We start from the raw sequence: 17,709 nt of genomic DNA, 5'->3' as shown, positions 1-17,709 counted from the left end.
CTGCTAAATAACATAATCAGAATAACAGGGTGCATGCAGTTTAGGTGAGGAGAAGGTTAAAGACAGACAGTCAGCCATAGCTACAGGCAATGGACTAACCATAACTGTTGTGTATTGGGGTTTTGCCGTAGAGCTTCATGGGAGTTGTATATGTTGAGATGCCAATAGCTTAACTGATTCCCGTCTCCCATCTCATCATTATTGAATTGTTATAAAGACTTGTTTATGAAAGCCATGAGTCATAACAATAACCTCATCCCCAGACTAACTTTGTCTATTGAACCAGATTAGGACATGACATTGTGGTTTACGCTTAGCAAACAGTACAACTAAGCAACTATGCTCTTAGATGAAAAAAATGGCCCCGTTTACTTTTTACCTGCTATGACCCTGAATATTGGCATTTCCAGCTTGACTGCACATCAACTGTCTTCCCACCTCATTTGTAAAGATCACAACAACAACAAAAAAGTCTTAATCCATGCCAGTTGTGTAATGCTATCTTGGATGAAATGCAAACAGACAGAAAAGGTTAGACCTGTTCTTATGCATATATGTTCTGACAAGTCTCATAGAGAGAATAAGGACATATGTCTCAGGTTCTAGCTAGTAGCTACTATAAGAACTAAATGCTAAAATGCAATTTTTTTGTGTGCACAACCAAATCTCTTCGTTTTAAATAATTTTGTGCAAAAGAGCTACTTTTGAAACAATGATTCTTCTCAATTTAGATTTGACATGCACCATCGGTCTTGTCAGTTGAATTAACTGTAAGTTGCTCAATTAGCTAGGTTATTTTTACTTTCAAGAAGGCAGTCAAATAGAATGAACCTTTTACTGCAGTGGGCTAGTTTCTTGGTAGTTTTAAACAAATCTACTTTGAAACAAAAGTATACACCTCACACACATGGTAATGGACTTACAATAAAGAAGACTCCTGGACCATGTCAGATATTGAGTTGAAATGTATTCAATTTTGAGTTTGCATCCCAATATTACACTTTACATACATCACAAAAGACTGAAATATAACAAAATTGAAATAATGTTTATTAATTATGACATTTAGAAAAATATTGCTAACACTTTACTTGACAGCCATGTCATAACACTTTATGACACAGTCATAACCATGTCATAACACTTTATGACACAGTCATAACCATGTCATAACACTTTATAACACAGTCATAACCATGTCATAACACTTTATAACAACTGACATAACTTGTCATAACCTGTCATAATATCTCGTAACACTGCCATGACCCATATAATTACACCTGTTGTGACATATATTTCGTTATTTTATGACTGGTTATGACATGTACATAAGAAAATATGAATAACATTCCACCCCTGAGGCCACTAGGTAATTTGACTGCAGGAAAGGGCTACTGTCATCGATTAAGTATTATCAGGTCAAGTGAAAATAACGTAACGTGAAACAACTTGGTCTATGTCAAACTACTGAATGTGTGTTTGCGCACAAGTGTCCTTATGTGTATGTGTGTGTATACACAAACACCCATGTTCAGGCTGTCTGTGTGTTCATTGAATTGGACCGGGGGGGCTTACAGTGCTCTCAGAGCTCAGGAGCAAAACAGATAACCACAGTTCTCTCTAGCTCTGATCTCAGAGGAGGAGTAAAAACGTTCAGCAGCAGGGCTCCAGAAGAGGCTCTTAAGGGGCAGGTGGCTCACTCACTACCTTGTATCCCTGCATTCCTGCATCTCCCCCAGTGAACTGTTGTCCAAATTCCCACCTGATGAACAACACTTATAGACATCTGCTGCCGCTGGACCTTCAGCTCAATGAAACCACCAGGGAGTCTCTGGCTGGGGAGGACGAACAGGGGAACCTGACCGGCATCGAGCCTGGTCTGTGTGAGGCAGTCCACATCCAAGCTGAGGTGTTCCTGACACTGGGGATCGTCAGCCTTCTGGAGAATATCTTGGTGATCTTGGCAGTGGTGAAGAACAAGAACCTCCACTCACCCATGTACGTACTCCTGTGTAGTCTTGCTGCTGCTGACATGCTTGTGAGTGTCTCCAACTCACTAGAGACGGTGGTTATCGCTGCGCTGAACAGTCGGTTGATTGTGGCAGATGACCACTTTATTCAACTCATGGACAACTTCTTTGACTCCATCATCTGTATCTCCCTGGTAGCCTCAATCTGTAACCTTTTAGCTATCACCATTGACCGTTACGTGACCATCTTCTACGCCCTACGCTACCACAGCATCGTGACGATGCGGCGGGCTGTCCTGGCCATCGGTGGCATCTGGCTGACATGTGTGTTCTGTGGGATAGTCTTCATCGTCTACTCAGAGAGCAAGGCAGTCGTTGTGTGTCTGATCATCATGTTCTTCACCATGCTGGTGCTCATGGCCACTCTGTATGTTCACATGTTCCTGCTGGCGAGGCTTCACATCAAGCGCATCGCTGTTCTGCCCGCGGAGGGTGTGGTGCCCCAGAGGACCTGCATGAAGGGAGCCATCACCATCACCATCCTCCTAGGGGTGTTCGTATGCTGCTGGGCACCTTTCTTCCTCCACCTCATCCTCCTCATCACTTGTCCCAAGAACCAGCTCTGTGTCTGCTACATGTCCCACTTTACCACCTACCTGGTGCTCATCATGTGTAATTCTGTCATAGACCCCGTTATCTATGCCTTCCGCAGTCTCGAGATGCGCAAAACCTTCAAGGAGATCCTCTGTTGTTTCAGTGCCACTTGTAGTATTTTCCACTGTAAATACTGAAGTGTTGTAGTTGTTGGTCATTTTCAAAAAGGCACAGACGGCTTTCAATGTGGTTGTTCAATGCGCTGTGTATATGGATATTGTGTATATGGACATTGTTATATGGACACTGTGTATATGGACATTGTTTTATGGACACTGTGTATATGGATAGTGTATATGGACATTGTTATATGGATACTGTGTATATGGACATTGTTATATGGACACTGTGTATATGGACATTGTTATATGGACACTGTGTATATGGACATTGTTGTGACATGCAGGTTTGGCTTAGTGGCTTTGCTATTGGGAAGATGTTTTCATGTGTACGTAGTGTTTGTGAAAATGTGAGAAGCAAACAGTAAAAATTGAAAGATTAAAAGTGACCATGAGTGACTAATTTTATGAATTAGAAATATTCATATTCTTACCTTGACAGCAAGGAAGACACATTAGCAGAATATGAATAATGATAGATTAATAAAAAACATTAATAAACAAACAATAGGGTGATTTACAGTGCCTTGCAAAACTATTAATTCCCCTTGGATTTCTTCACATTCTATTGTGTTACAAAGTGGGATTAAAATGTATTTAATTGTTAACATTTTTTTACAATCTACACAAAATGCTCTTGTAATGTCAAAGTCAAAGACATTTTTTTAAAGATTCATAGAAATTAAATAACTATAATTTTTTCATTGCATATGTATTCAGCTCCCTGAGTCAATCAATACATGTTAGAAACACCTTAGTAATTGATTACAGCTGTGAGTCTTTCTGGGCAAGTCTCTAACAGCTTTGCACACCTGGATTGTGCAACATTTGCCCATTATTCTTTAAAACATTCTTCAAGCACTGTCAAGATGTTGGGAATGTTGGCTAGACAGCAATTTTCAAGTATTACTATAGATTTTCAAGCAGATTTGAGTAAAAACTGTAACTTGGCCACTCAGTAACATTCACTGTCTTCTTGGTAAGCAACTCCAGAGTAGATTTGGACTCATGTTGTAGGTTATTATCCAGCTGAAAGGTGAATTCCTTTCCCAGTCTCTCGTGTAAAGCAACTGGTTTTCCTCTAGGATTTTGTCTGTGCTTAGATCCATCCTGTTTATTTTTATTGTGAAAAACTTCCTAGTAATTGCCTATGTCAAGCATACCCATACCATGATGCAGCTACCTCCATGCTTGAAAATAAGGAGGCAGTTACTCAGTGATGTGTTGTGTTGGATTTTCCCTAAACATAAGGCTTTGCATTTAGGCCAAAAAGTGTATTATTTTGCTGTGTTTTGTTGAAGTATAGTGTCTTATTGCATACAAGATGCAAGTTGTGGAATATTTGTATTCTTCTTTTCACTCTGTCATTTAGGTCATTATTGTGGAGTCACTACAGTGTTGTTGATCCATCCTCAGTTTTCTGCCATCACAGACATTGAACTCTGTAGCTGTTTTAAAATCACCAATGGCCTCATGGTTACATCCCTGAGCTGTTCTGCAGCTCAGTTCAGAAGGAGGACTCTACCTTTGATGTGTCAAGGTGGTTTAATATATAAGCCACAGCATAATTATTAACTTGCCCATACATAAAGAGATTTTCAATGTCTGATTTGTTATTGTTACTCATCTACATATCACTACCCTTCTTTAAGAGGCTTTCGAAAAGCTCCTTAGTCTTTGTAGTTGAGTCTGTGCTTGAAATTCAATACCTGACTAAGGGGTCTTACAGATGTTGTTTGTATGGGTGACATAGGAAGGGTTAGTCATTCAAAAATCATGTCAACGCCTATTCTTTAACACAGAGTGAGTCCTATGTAATTTATAATGTGATTTGTTAAGCCAAATTTTACTCCTGAACTCATTTAGGCCGGCCTAAACAAAGGGCCTGAATACTTATGCAATGAATTTATTTTATTTATCTCCACTTTGACATTACAGAATATTTAATGTACATTGTTGACAGAAAATTACAATTAAATCCATTTTAATCCCACTTTGTAACACAATAAAATGTGAAGAAATCCAAGGGGTCTGAATACTTTAGCACTGAGCTGTATATAATCTGGTCTGCTGTAGCCTGTCTGTATCAAATCAGGGATAATGAATCTCATTGCATGTATTTAAGAAAAGGGGATTCATAAAAGCTCAACGTGTGTGTGCACTGCAAAATTTGCCATCTACCAAGGAATAGTACTATGAACCTATATGATTTTTCACATGATAAAAATGTATCATGTGAAAAATCATGTTGAGCTTTTATGAATCCCTTTTTCTTAAATACATGCAATGAGATTCATATATATATTATTTATTTATTTATATATTTATATATATACATATTTTGACAGTATTTTTATTTAAGAAAAATGACTTTTACACAACAATTTTTTTTTATATAAATGTGATATCCAAATTGTTTGTGTCACAGCTCTGGTTGTTTAAAAAAAAATCACCAACAGGTGGAGTACTCATTTTTTCACAGTCTATTTATTTGTGTAGTCTATGTGCCTAGTCTAATTCAATCGACCCTCAATGAGAAGACACCTCTGTACATTTCAATGATACGTATGTGATCCATAGAGTATGTTCCGTTAATCTGATTCTACCAGACAGTGTAATCCCTTTACGCCAAATCAGGGTTAGCCTCTGTGTACTCAGTAGATGTTGTCAGCCAATGCACCTAGCAGGACAGCATCTAAACCAGCTGGATTCCTTCACCCCCCCACAACACACACAGGTTAAGGCCAATACAGGCTGGAGAACAATAAGGAGAGGGTGATTTATAGCTCTTTAATTTTGCCTTTAGGTAAGAAAGCAGGGACAGGAACTGAAACAGCAACAGCCTTTTATGGGCAGTAGGAGGATTATCAATGACGAAACAAAGAATCATTTTCTTAGTTGTTGGTTACACATACATTCTTGATGGGGGGTTTTTATACAGGGAAACATAGCACAGACAAACAGACAGACAGAGATACGACAGAGGTTTAAATGCAAGCTGATCACTCTGTTGTTGCTAAGAATTTTCCTCCCAACGCAGGTGTTACATAAATTCACTAACATAGGTTATATTAACAGTGCTACATTTTTCATAGAGCCTGAATTTGACCAGCTAATACCCTAGACTAAACGTCCAAATTCTGTTACTGCAGGATTATTTTGCTGCGACAATACTGGTCAAATTAAGATCTCACACCTGTGAGTTTGTTATGACATAGTGCCCTCCTACAAGCAGAGGATGTGAGATATTCTTATGCAAAAATGTAGCTTTTCTGAGTCATCTCAATCACTGGGTGTGAACACCTCCCTCTGCAACTGAATTCTGGACTTCCTGACAGGGTAGGCGACCACACCTCTGCCACACTGACTCTCAACGCGGGGGTCCCCCAGGGGTGTGTGCTCAGTACCCTCCTGTATTCTCTGTTCACCCATGACTGCGTGGTCACGCACAACTCCAACACCATAATTACGTTTGCTGACGACACGACACTGGTAGGCCTGATCCCCGACAGCGACAAGACAGCCTTCAGGGAGGAGGTTGGAGCCCTGGCAGAGTGGTACCAGCATAACAACCTCTGCCGGTGTCTGAGGAAGGCCTGGATGATCATCACAGACTCCGGTCACCCGAGCCACAGACTGTTCACTCAGTTACAATCTAGATTTTTTTATTCTACTTTTTATTACTACTTGTTATTTTGGGACTTTTGTATTTGGCATTTGATTCTTGATTAACATTGTTATTGATTCTTGATTAACATTGTTATTGTACTGCATTGTTGAGTTGAGTTAGCAAGCAAGCATTTCACTGTATCGTGTGCATGTGACCAATTGAGTAGATTTGATGTTAATGGGGAGGGTAATACATTGAACAAATTTGTAGGTGTTTCTTGTGCGAACAAACGTGCAAACTGGTAAAATCCCTTCACTACCTGAATAAGCCTAGATACTAAAATGAGAATTAGAACAAAAAAAAACAAAAAAACAAGGCACAATACAATTGAATACAGAAAAAAACACACCTTAGCCTTCTAACATTTTAATATTCTGGCCTACATAGTTAATAACATGAAAGTACAATAACAATAGAAATCCCCACAGCCTGACCCTGACACGGAACCCAAACCGGCTGCGCGCGTGCGCCACCGTGCGCCATCGTGCGCCATCGTGCTTAAATGTATTTTGTCCCCCCACACTAAACGCGATCACGACACGCAGGTTAAAATATCAAAACAAACTCTGAACCAATTACATTAATTTGGGGACAGGTCGAAAAGCATTAAACACATATGGCAATTTAGCTAGCTAGCTTGCACTTGCTAGCTAATTTGTCCTATTTAGCTAGCTTGCTGTTGCTAGCTAATTTGTCCTGGAATATAAACATTGAGGTGTTATTTCACCTGAAATGCACAAGGTCCTCTACACGGACAATTAATCCACACAAAACGGTCAACCGAATTGTTTCTAGTTATCTCTCCTCCTTCCAGGCTTTTTCATCTTTGAACTTATATGGTGATTGGCATCTAAACTTTCATAGTATTACCACGACGACCGGCAACAAAGTTCATCTTTCAATCACCCACGTGGGTATAACCAATGAAGAGATTGCACGTGGGTACCTGCTTCTATAAACCAATGAGGAGATGGGAGAGGCAGGACTTGCAGCGCGATCTGCGTCAGAAATAGAAATTACTTCTTTGTGCACAGGGGCATTGTCATGCTGAAACAGGAATGGGCATTCCCCAAACTGTTGCCATAAATTTGGAAGCACAGAATCATCTAGAATGTCATTGTATGCTGTAGCATTAAGATTTCCCTTCACTGGAACTAAGGGGCCTAGCCAGAACAATGAAAACAGCCCCAGACTATTATTCCTCCTCCACAAAACTTTACAGTTGGCACTATGCATTCGGGCAGGTAGCGTTCTCCTGGCATCCGCCAAACCCAGATTCGTCTGTAAGACTGGCAGATGGTGAAGCGTGATTCATAACTCCAGATAATGCATTTCCACTGCTCCAGAGTCCAATGAAAGCTTTACACCACTCCAGCCAACGCTTTGCATTGCGCATGGTGATCTTAGGCTTGTGTGCGGTTGCTCGGCCATGGAAACCCAGTTCTTGAAGCTCCCTAAGAACAGTTCTTGCGCTGACATTGCTTCCAGAGGCAGTTTGGAACACGGTAGTTAGTATTACAACCGAGGACAGACGATTTTTACACAGTATGCGCTTCAGCACTCGGCGGTCCCGTTCTGTGAGCTTGTGTGGCCTACCACTTCATGGGTGAGCTTTTGTAGCTCCAAGACCTTTCCACTTCACAGTAACAGCACTTACAGTTGGCGGGGCAGCTCTAGCAGGGCAGAAATTAGACGAACTGACTTGTTGGAGAGGTGAAATCCTATAACGGTGGCACGTTTAATGTCACTGAGCTCTTCAGTAAGGCCAATTTTTGTCTATGAAATTGCATGGTTGTGTGCTCGATTTTATACACCTGTCAGCAATGAGGTGGCTGAAATAACCAAATCCACTCATTTGAAGGGGTGTCCACATACTTTTGTGTATATAGTGTATATTATAATATCTTCTTTGTATCTCAAAATCATTGAAATGTGCTTAACCTTAAAAACCTAAATGAAAATTATTCAATTCTAACGATGAAATTGAGCCAGGGAGTGCCCTTAGACCATGGGAAAGGCCGCACTTGAATCATTCCAACGGTGAATGGCTAGGCCCACTATGCTGTGAAACCACACACTAATGATGTGGAAACAATGTGTGGGGAGGCAGAGGCACAGAAACACACATCAATACCGTTGTCAAAGATAACACTGTTAAATAAAGAAGTTATGCTATTTCTATTATTTTACCTTAATTTAACTAGGCAAGTCAGTTAAGAACAAACTCTTATTTTCAATGACAGCCTAGGAACAGTGGGTTAATTGCCTGTTCAGGGGCAGAATGACAGATTTGTACCTTGTCAGCTTGGGGATTTGAACTTGCAACTTTCCAGTTGCTAGTCCAATGCTCTAACCACTAGGCTACCCTGCAACAGCTTGCTAGCAATCAAGAGGGAACTCTGACTGAACTACACAAACGGCTTATGCTCTCCAAATGGATGTTAGCTGTGAGGGCCGAGTTGCCCATGCATTGACTTTTGTTCGCTATACATTTCGGGGATGCTATTCACGAGGACATATTGTTCTTTCTCACGATTCCAGAGCATGAAACGGCATAGAGGATGTTCAGTGTGCTGCATGGCTGTATTGATGAAAACAGATTCCATATGGGATTGAATGGTGGGCTTTTGCAAAGATGGGGCTCCATCTATGGCGGGACGGCATGCAGGCCTCTGCAGTTATGAATGGATCTCCCTCTGCCATATGGACCATTGTATGATATACCGAGAGCAACTGGTGGCAAAAGAGCTGAGCACAGAATTTACTGCAGCAGGTAACTTTGATTGTAAACTACATCAAACCAGATCCTTGTACTTGTACACCTGTTCGCAAAACTACATGAAGATATTGGATCAGAGCATGACAATGTTCGATTTCACACCGAGGCTTGGTGGTTATTGAGGGGGAATTTTGGAAAGATTTTTCATATTAAGAGAGGTACTGTCATTCACAACGGATCTAAAGAATACAGACTTGGTTGACTTTCTGTGTAATTAAAAGAAAATAACTGGAAAACAGCATCAGTAAGTGTCCCACACGAGTGATGACTGCTTACCTCCAACGCTTCGAAGAGCACTTTGGGACCTACTTTACTTCCCAATTCGTTTGGCTGTGACCCTGGCTCAGTTGACATGCTGGTAAGTGAAATTGAAGCGCTGATGAACTGTCATGTGACCGAATGCTGAAGACAATGCATTCAAGCTCACTACAGAGGAGTTTTGGTTCCTGACTCAAAGGGAATACCCTGCCGTCTCCCTCTGAGCATTAATGATTGAGTTCAAAACAACTGGGAACTAGGAACTGGGAACTCGGAAATGTCCGACTTCAGTGCGTTGAAGACAACTAGGAACTTGGAAAGAAAAGTGCTCCAACTGGGAATTCCAATTTTCTAGAGCTCCAACTTTCCGACCTAACAATCACTGACGTCATGATTTGACCTCGTACTTTTCTGAGTTCCCAGTTGTCTTGAAAGCACCATAAAACTCATGGTAGGCTACTCTTCGCCACCTAATATGTGTGTGAAGCTGGTTTCAGTGCTCTCGTCTGCATTAAAACCAAATATTGATCCAGGTTGGATGTGACAGCAGAGATGCGGTGTGCGCTGTTGACCACGTCCCCTGACTTTGAGAAGCTCCGACTCGACATGCATCAAACACATCCATCTCATTAGTGGTGGTGAGATAGGATACATTATGTCAGACTAACTTGCAATTGACTGTCATTAGCCCCACATTAAAAGTATGTGATGATGAGTTGAGAAGACAATCAGAAATACTGTTAGAATGTTATTCAATTGACCTCCAGAGCCCTAAGTAAAAAAGTTAACATTGGCTGTTAATTACATAATTTTACATAATTTTTCACATGATTGGGGTTGCAAGAATTTTCAGATATCAAAATTCGGTTGTGGGCCAAAAAAGTTTGAGAACCCCTGCCCTAAGTTGTCCTCACAGCATCCTGCTGTTTGAACAGCGTTGAGTTTACTCAATAAGGCACAATCAGCAGGGGCTACTGGCTATTCTGGACATGAATCATACCTCATCAGCATCAAAGTTTTCACAAAGTGGTTGGAAGGAAAATCAAAACAATGCATCTTCACTCATCAACTCTGGTATTGGCAGAATAAAATCGATACGGTAGTCTGTGATAAGTAGGGTCTACAATAAGTATACAGAACTGCATTTGCTGGAAAGCTGCTCAGGGTATTACTGCAAGATTTTAGCAAAACAAAGCAGAAATATATTTGAAGCAGATATTTACACCTTTCGTTACATTGTTTGGTTTTACTTTAAGTGATTACATCTGTCACAAATGTAAACTTTTATCCAGGTGACATAGTGAACTCTCTAGGGCTGTGTTTACACAGGTAGCCCAATTCTGATATTTTTGACCAATTCAATCAGTGCTGAAAAATATCTGATGTGAAAAGATCTGATGTGATCGGGGGAAAAAATCAGAATTGGTCTGCATGTGTTAACGCAGCTTAACAAATGTTTCCAGAGACCTAACATCCAGCAGTTCTTGAGACCGCTTGCGCTCAGAACGTGGCTTTGTGACCAAGATTTTCTTTACCACTGTTGTTGTTTTTTTCTCCTGCTATGACTCCTCTTGATGTTTCGAACAACCTGTTGAGAAAAAAAATATGTGAATACAATGTTTGCACTTTGGAGAAAAAACAAGAGGATGTGGTGGCAGCTGCTGAGAGGTCCCGCTTTGAGAGTAAATGTCACCCCACAGAGTGGATCTCCTGTCCATTGAATGATCTCACCTACAATATTAAAGACCCAATGCAGAAGTTTTTATATCAATATCAATTTTTTTATGGGTAGCAATTAGGCACCTACTTTCCATTAAAATAGGAAAAAATATGTTTGTTTTTTTGCAAAAAAATATTTCTCAAGCAACAATTTTGCTAGGGCTGTCTGGAAGTGGTGTGAGTGGGGAGGGGAACACTTAAAACGAGCTGTTATTGGCAAAGATGTTTGGAACTCTATTTGTTATTGGTCTATTAACCAATGTACAGAATGGTGATATCACCATGGAAAGCCAAAACTCCCATCCATGCAAACCTGCTGATTAGAAGGTCCTGTGTAGATTGTATTTTAAACCAACAACTATCAGGAAATAACACTGATTAAATGTTTTCATAGTTTTACAGTGTTAGCTTCATCAGCTGTTGTACAATATGATATAAAATACCGAAAAAACATAATTTTGACTGCACTGGGCCTTTAATACCCCTGCCTTTAAGGAGTTTTGATAGTTCTCTGTCATGACAACCACAAGTAAGATGCCTCCACACTCACTAGTTTATGTCAATGTACCTATGGTACATTTGAGGAGGTAATATTTGAGAATATCCAGTAATGTAGCCTAACAGCTACAGTGGGGCAAAAAAGTATTTAGTCAGCCACCAATTGTGCAAGTTCTCCCACTTAAAAAGATGAGAGAGGCCTGTAATTTTCATCATAGGTACACTTCAACTATGACAGACAAAATGAGAAAAAAATCCAGAAAATCACATTGTAGGATTTTTAATGAATTTATTTGCAAATTATGGTGGAAAATAAGTATTTGGTCACCTACACACAAGCAAGATTTCTGGCTCTCACAGACCTGTAACTTCTTCTTTAAGAGGCTCCTCTGTCCTCCACTCGTTACCTGTATTAATGGCACCTGTTTGAACTTGTTATCAGTATAAAAGACACCTGTCCACAACCTCAAACAGTCACACTCCAAACTCCACTATGGCCAAGACCAAAGAGCTGTCAAAGGACACCAGAAACAAAATTGTAGACCTGCACCAGACTGGGAAAACTGAATCTGCAATAGGTAGGCAGTTTGGTTTGAAGAAATCAACTGTGGGAGCAATTATTAGGAAATGGAAGACATACAAGACCACTGATAATCTCCCTCGATCTGGGGCTCCATGCAAGATCTCACCCTGTGGGGTCAAAATGATCACAAGAATGGTGAACAAAAATCTCAGAACCACACGGGGGTCCTAGTGAATGACCTGCAGAGAGCTGGGACCAAAGTAACAAAGCCTACCATCAGCAAGGGCATTGAAGATGAAACGTGGCTGGGTCTTTCAGCATGACAATGATCCCAAACACACCACCCGGGCAATGAAGGAGTGGCTTCGTAAGAAGCATTTCAAGGTCCTGGAGTGGCCTAGACAGTCTCCAGATCTCAACCCCATAGAAAATCTTTGAAAGTCTGTGTTGCCCAGCAACAGCCCCAAAACATCACTTCTCTAGAGGAGATCTGCATGGAGAAATGGGCCAAAATACCAGCAACAGTGTGTGAAAACCTTGTGAAGACTTACAGAAAACATTTGACCTCTGTCATTGCCAACAAAGGGTATATAACAACGTATTGAGATAAACTTTTGTTATTGACCAAATACTTATTTTCCACCATAATTTGCAAATAAATTCATTAAAAATCCTACAATGTGATTTTCTGGTTTTGTTTTTCTAATTTTGTCTGTCATAGTTGAAGTGTATCTATGATGAAAATTACAGGCCTCTCTCATCTTTTTAAGTGGGAGAACTTGCACAATTGGTGGCTGACTAAATACTTTTTTGCCCCACAGTATATATTCTACTACCATGAAACCAAATAGGCTATACAGAAAATATATTTGGATGTGAAGAATATTGATTTACCCCCATAGAGATGAGACACAGAGCAATTTTGACAAGGCCCAGAATCAAGAATCCACATGAAGTCCATATGACAGAGACCTCAACCAATTGCATGGGACACATTGAGGTAGTGTGAGTCACATTCTGCCATGCTGTCACTGCCACTGTAGTATGGATCACACAATCTGTGGATATATGATAAGAGTTAAGAAGACCAGGAAAGATACAGTATGCTCACTTTCATAAGTTATTCTCTGGCCTGTACTGTCCCATGCAACCTGGATTTTTGCCTGGCCCAGTGGCTTTTATGGTGATTAAAGCAATGTATCCAAACAATCAATGAATCAACCCTCATTGTAACCTAGGTTATAGTACTATCAATTTCCATATCCTACTCTATGTCAAACCAAAATAGCGAGTAACAGTTTACCTGTAGATACATTGAGGGTGACCTTTGAATCTCTGTTAGTCTGTCCTATGTTGGCCCTGAGGAGACACTGGTATATCCCTGCATCCTCAGGCCTGACTCTGGGAAGAACTAGACTGTCCATTGGTCCAAACCTTGCAGGTCGGGGAAATCTAAAGGGATATGGCTTCTCACCGTTACTTCTTCTGATAATACCAGTCTGGTTGTTCAGCTAAATATAGAGAAAAAAATAATGTATTTATATTGATCTACTCTGTTATTGTATCAGAGGAATGGATCCAAATTACCCACTGGGCAAAAACTGGTTCAATCAACGTTGTTTCCACGTCATTTCAACACATTTTTTGTTGATTTCAAGTTGAATTCACGTTAGTTGACAGCTCAACCAAGTGTAAATCAAAACTAAAAGTTGAACTGACGTCTGTGCCCAATGGGTAGATTTAATGTCTCATACAGGAGGGAGTTGTTTAAGCCTTCTCTCAGTGAAAATAAATGCTCTAACCTAATAACAATACTGTATTTAATATGTAATATGTCAAAACGAATACAAAAATAATATTTGCCATTACAGTACAAAATTGTATACATGTTTTTATTTAAAAGATTAACTTAATAACCTGCTCACATCATCAACGAATACCCAAATGAATGTCTTTGAAATAGAGATATTCACTGATGATAAGCTAATAATACAGTACCTATCATGGAATACTGTAGCCTACCTTATACCATGTAACAGATCGATAGCTCTTATCCTGGACAGCTTCACACTTCATAGAGACATCTTCATTGCATTCTGCTTGGATTATTAGTAGACTATCGGATAGGGCTAAACTGGCCATCACATACACTGCTGTAACAAACAAATCAAATAAAAAACACATAGAAGACAACTTTTAAATCCGAGTTTGTTTTGAACTGTAACATTTTTATTTCACAATTATGTCCCACGTGAAAATTTTATTTAATTTTACATTCTGACGCAAATAACCTTCCAACCTTCTAGGCCTGCGTTTAATGAGGGCATTGTCAAAACCATCGATATGATAATAATGTAGCAAATTCACACTTACCCCAACCCAAATCAGCATAGTGATATCTCTTATGCATCTTCAGTAGAAGTTTTTGACTTGAAGACCTGCTCTACAGTAGCAGGCAATCATACAATTGTAAAAAAGGTAGTGGGAAGTTGTGAGAGTTAGGCTAAGGTTAGGTTATAGCCTATATATATATTTTTTTTCAAAGAGCTGTTTAAATCTAAAGAAGAGCTTCCTCTTCTCTAAAACACACACACACACACACACACACACAAAAAAACACACAAAGACAGAGCCAAAGAGAAAAGTGGCTATATCATGCCATCATGTGGCAGTTATGTGTAAATGGTGTTTGATTCAATTAAATGCGTTTTACAATAGTTAAAATACAGACCATGGATGTATTACTTGCTTTGATATACCAGCAAGAAAGCAAGCTAAGCAACCCAACTCCCTCCACTCAGGAGTTATCATGATACAGAGCAGTCAACAGGCTCACTTCAAACACATACAGTAAGAGACTGTCTCATCCTGTTGTTTTCATCCAGAGGACCTCCCCATTGTCTCTCCTTTTTGGTATGTGTCACTCTTGTTGATGAAAGAGGTAGTGAGATATATGAGTTATTATTAGGCAACTGACTTTATGGAAAAGGGAAGAGTGAGGTCTTTGGATTCCAACCATCTGGATTAAACAATGCCTTCTTCAGGAGATGCTGACACAATGAGCAACAGGGAGGGAGGGAGGTGTAGCAAGCTGCTGCTGAGGACCAAATAAGATCAACGGAAGCTTGGCCGCTTCCTATTGAAAGCTGGTCATGGCAGCTGTGAGTGTTTATACATTTGTAAGAAGTGGTGATCTTGGAGATGATTGCTTAATGCTGGATAGGTTCATTTGGATTTTTAGGCTCATTCCTACTAGACATCAGCATGTGTAAAAGGAATGTAAACTTTTCTCTTTATGCGTATTCTGACCTTGAATTTAAGCATGAGAATAGCATGCTATTCACCCACTATTAGTTTTAGGTGGAGATGGAATAAATGAAGGTGTGGCGGAGGTGTGTCTACTGATACGCCATATTCTGACCATTACTTATTTCCCTAATAATTCCACCACCTTTACATGCTAGGAAACCATGAATAAGGTGTAGCGAACCTTCCGGTTCCAAGTGGAAAAACATGTACTTATTATTTTTCTATACACATCACACCATTCTCCATGCACTGTAATTTACAACTTGGTAAGAGTTATTGATAAGAAGTAGGTAAATTAGTCATCTGTAACAATTTGAACCCAGTTCTATAGTTAGTACGGGAAATAGACATGGGTATAGCCTACTATTGTACACTATTCTCCCTATTATAAATGTATATACACTAATCTTCCAACATTACCATGGGTTAAAGAACTGAATGTGGCAATTTTCAGAATGAACCAAACCACTGTTTTCTTTATTTCGTGCATAAAGGCTGTTCAAAACATTTTTTTTATGATTCATGAATACCATCCTAACCCTAACCAGAGATCTGAGTATTTTTTATCGAATAGATCTCCTAAACGCAGCTCACTTTCCAGCCCACTTTCCAGCTCACACTCTCAAACACAGATCTCCTGAACGCAGCTCACTTTCCAGCTCACACTCTCAAACACATAGATCCCCTGAACGCAGCTCACTCTCCAGATCCCAATCACCTGAATACTGATCACCCGCTCACACACCTGTATGTCATTTACAGACAGTATTTAGTTGTGAGGTATTGTTTGTTTTGATACACAGTCTATTCGGACTGCTATTCATTTCCATATTAGACCTCCTGTGTATCATAGTTTTTGGCTGTTCTCACTAACAATGTTTTTTTTTACCTATTCCCTGACTATTCCCTGACTGTACTTTTGATTTCCTGTCACCAACCCCTTGCCTGATCTCCCAGACTACGTTATTAGCTTTTTCCCTGCCTGTACTGTTACCTTTTTGGATTCCCTGTGTATGACCTTCTGCCTGTCCCTGGACCCTGCTACCTGCCTTCTCCTGTGGTCCTTTACTAAATAAACACCTGTTGCACCCTGCGCTTGAAACCAGCACTCTGTCTCTCATCATACTCATTACATTAACCTACCAATTGGTGCTTAAACAGAGACAATATGCTTATATTTAGATGGATTTCTTTCATTGATACCTAATATTCTGAACCCATTCTCTCGATAAATTCTATTGAGTCTGTCAACAAAATTCTAAAACTTAAAGGTACAACGTATTGACTTAAGATACATGTATTGAAAACCCTATTGAATGAAAACTTCATGAGTCTCCTGGCCAGGAAGTGGGAGGGATTTCAGAGGTTGAATTACATTACAATTACATATTCAGCGTGTACTAGTACCTGCAAAGCCCTTTACTCACCTTCATAAGGTAAGTCTGAATACCAACTACCGAGAAGTGAGTAGGAAAGGCGTGCATAAGAAAGGCATCATTTCCTGAGTCAGAATTGGGCTCTTTGTGATTTAAGTAATTTAAAAGTTATGTCATGTTATAATTGCTTTCATATTGCTCAATGCCTTGAGAAAATGTACTGCTATAAAGTAGAATGGAATATTCCAATCCACTTGGTCTAACAAATATGTTCCCAATTAGTTTGATGATGAGGCTAGTAACACTCAAAATAATCTTTCCCTCGTTGGACCATGCCAACGTCCAGGTGTTCTGATGTTATGGTCAGTAGGACGCATCTTATTCAAGTGCTGTGGAATGTGCTGCAACTGATACAATATTTCAGTGTGTGCAAAACAGAGGACATCCTCTCAACTGCTGCAAAGGAGAATTCCTAAAGATTTTAAAAATATCAATGTAGAAGTAGGGTAGCCTAGTGGTTAGAGAGTTGAACTAGTAACCGAAAGGTTGCAAGTTCAAATCCCCGAGCTGACAAGGTATAAATCTGTCATTCTGCCCCTGAACAGGCAGTTAACCCACTGTTCCTAGGCTGTCATTGAAAATAAGAATTTGTTCTTAACTGACTTGCCTAGTTAAATAAAGGTTAAAAAAAATTACAAAGAAGTTGCATGTAGTCTAAAAACAGTCATTGCTAAATTTCCAGAAGGAGTGACTGTGTTTTTGGGGGGGTGGAAAGTTTTAACCTGATCCTCCATATTCTGTACTGTACACAGAGTGTTGCAAACTACAGTT

The 17,709-nt window shown here is 39.8% G+C and overlaps 2 protein-coding genes across 2 annotated transcripts; one reads left to right on the top strand and one right to left on the bottom strand.

The window, feature by feature from the left end:
* Positions 1 to 1,768: 1,768 nt before the first annotated feature.
* On the top strand, positions 1,769 to 2,764 carry LOC112215217 (melanocortin receptor 3-like). Its single transcript, XM_024374146.1, has one exon. The coding sequence runs from the start codon at positions 1,769 to 1,771 to the stop codon at positions 2,762 to 2,764; it is 996 nt and encodes a 331-aa protein (XP_024229914.1).
* A 5,913-nt stretch (positions 2,765 to 8,677) lies between these two features.
* LOC121839632 lies at positions 8,678 to 14,768 on the bottom strand. Its single transcript, XM_042299549.1, has 5 exons — positions 14,567 to 14,768; positions 14,216 to 14,346; positions 13,497 to 13,704; positions 13,088 to 13,251; positions 8,678 to 11,041 (listed from the first exon to the last, which is right to left on the bottom strand). Exons 1-5 carry the CDS (start codon positions 14,601 to 14,603, stop codon positions 10,985 to 10,987), a joined length of 597 nt encoding a protein of 198 aa, XP_042155483.1. The 5' UTR covers positions 14,604 to 14,768; the 3' UTR covers positions 8,678 to 10,984.
* Positions 14,769 to 17,709: the final 2,941 nt, after the last annotated feature.

This window comes from Oncorhynchus tshawytscha, linkage group LG16 (assembly GCF_018296145.1).
Source record: "Oncorhynchus tshawytscha isolate Ot180627B linkage group LG16, Otsh_v2.0, whole genome shotgun sequence".
Taxonomy (NCBI): domain Eukaryota; kingdom Metazoa; phylum Chordata; class Actinopteri; order Salmoniformes; family Salmonidae; genus Oncorhynchus; species Oncorhynchus tshawytscha.
The sequence above is the reverse complement of the archived record's forward strand: the minus strand, read 5'-3'. Positions and strand labels throughout refer to the sequence as shown.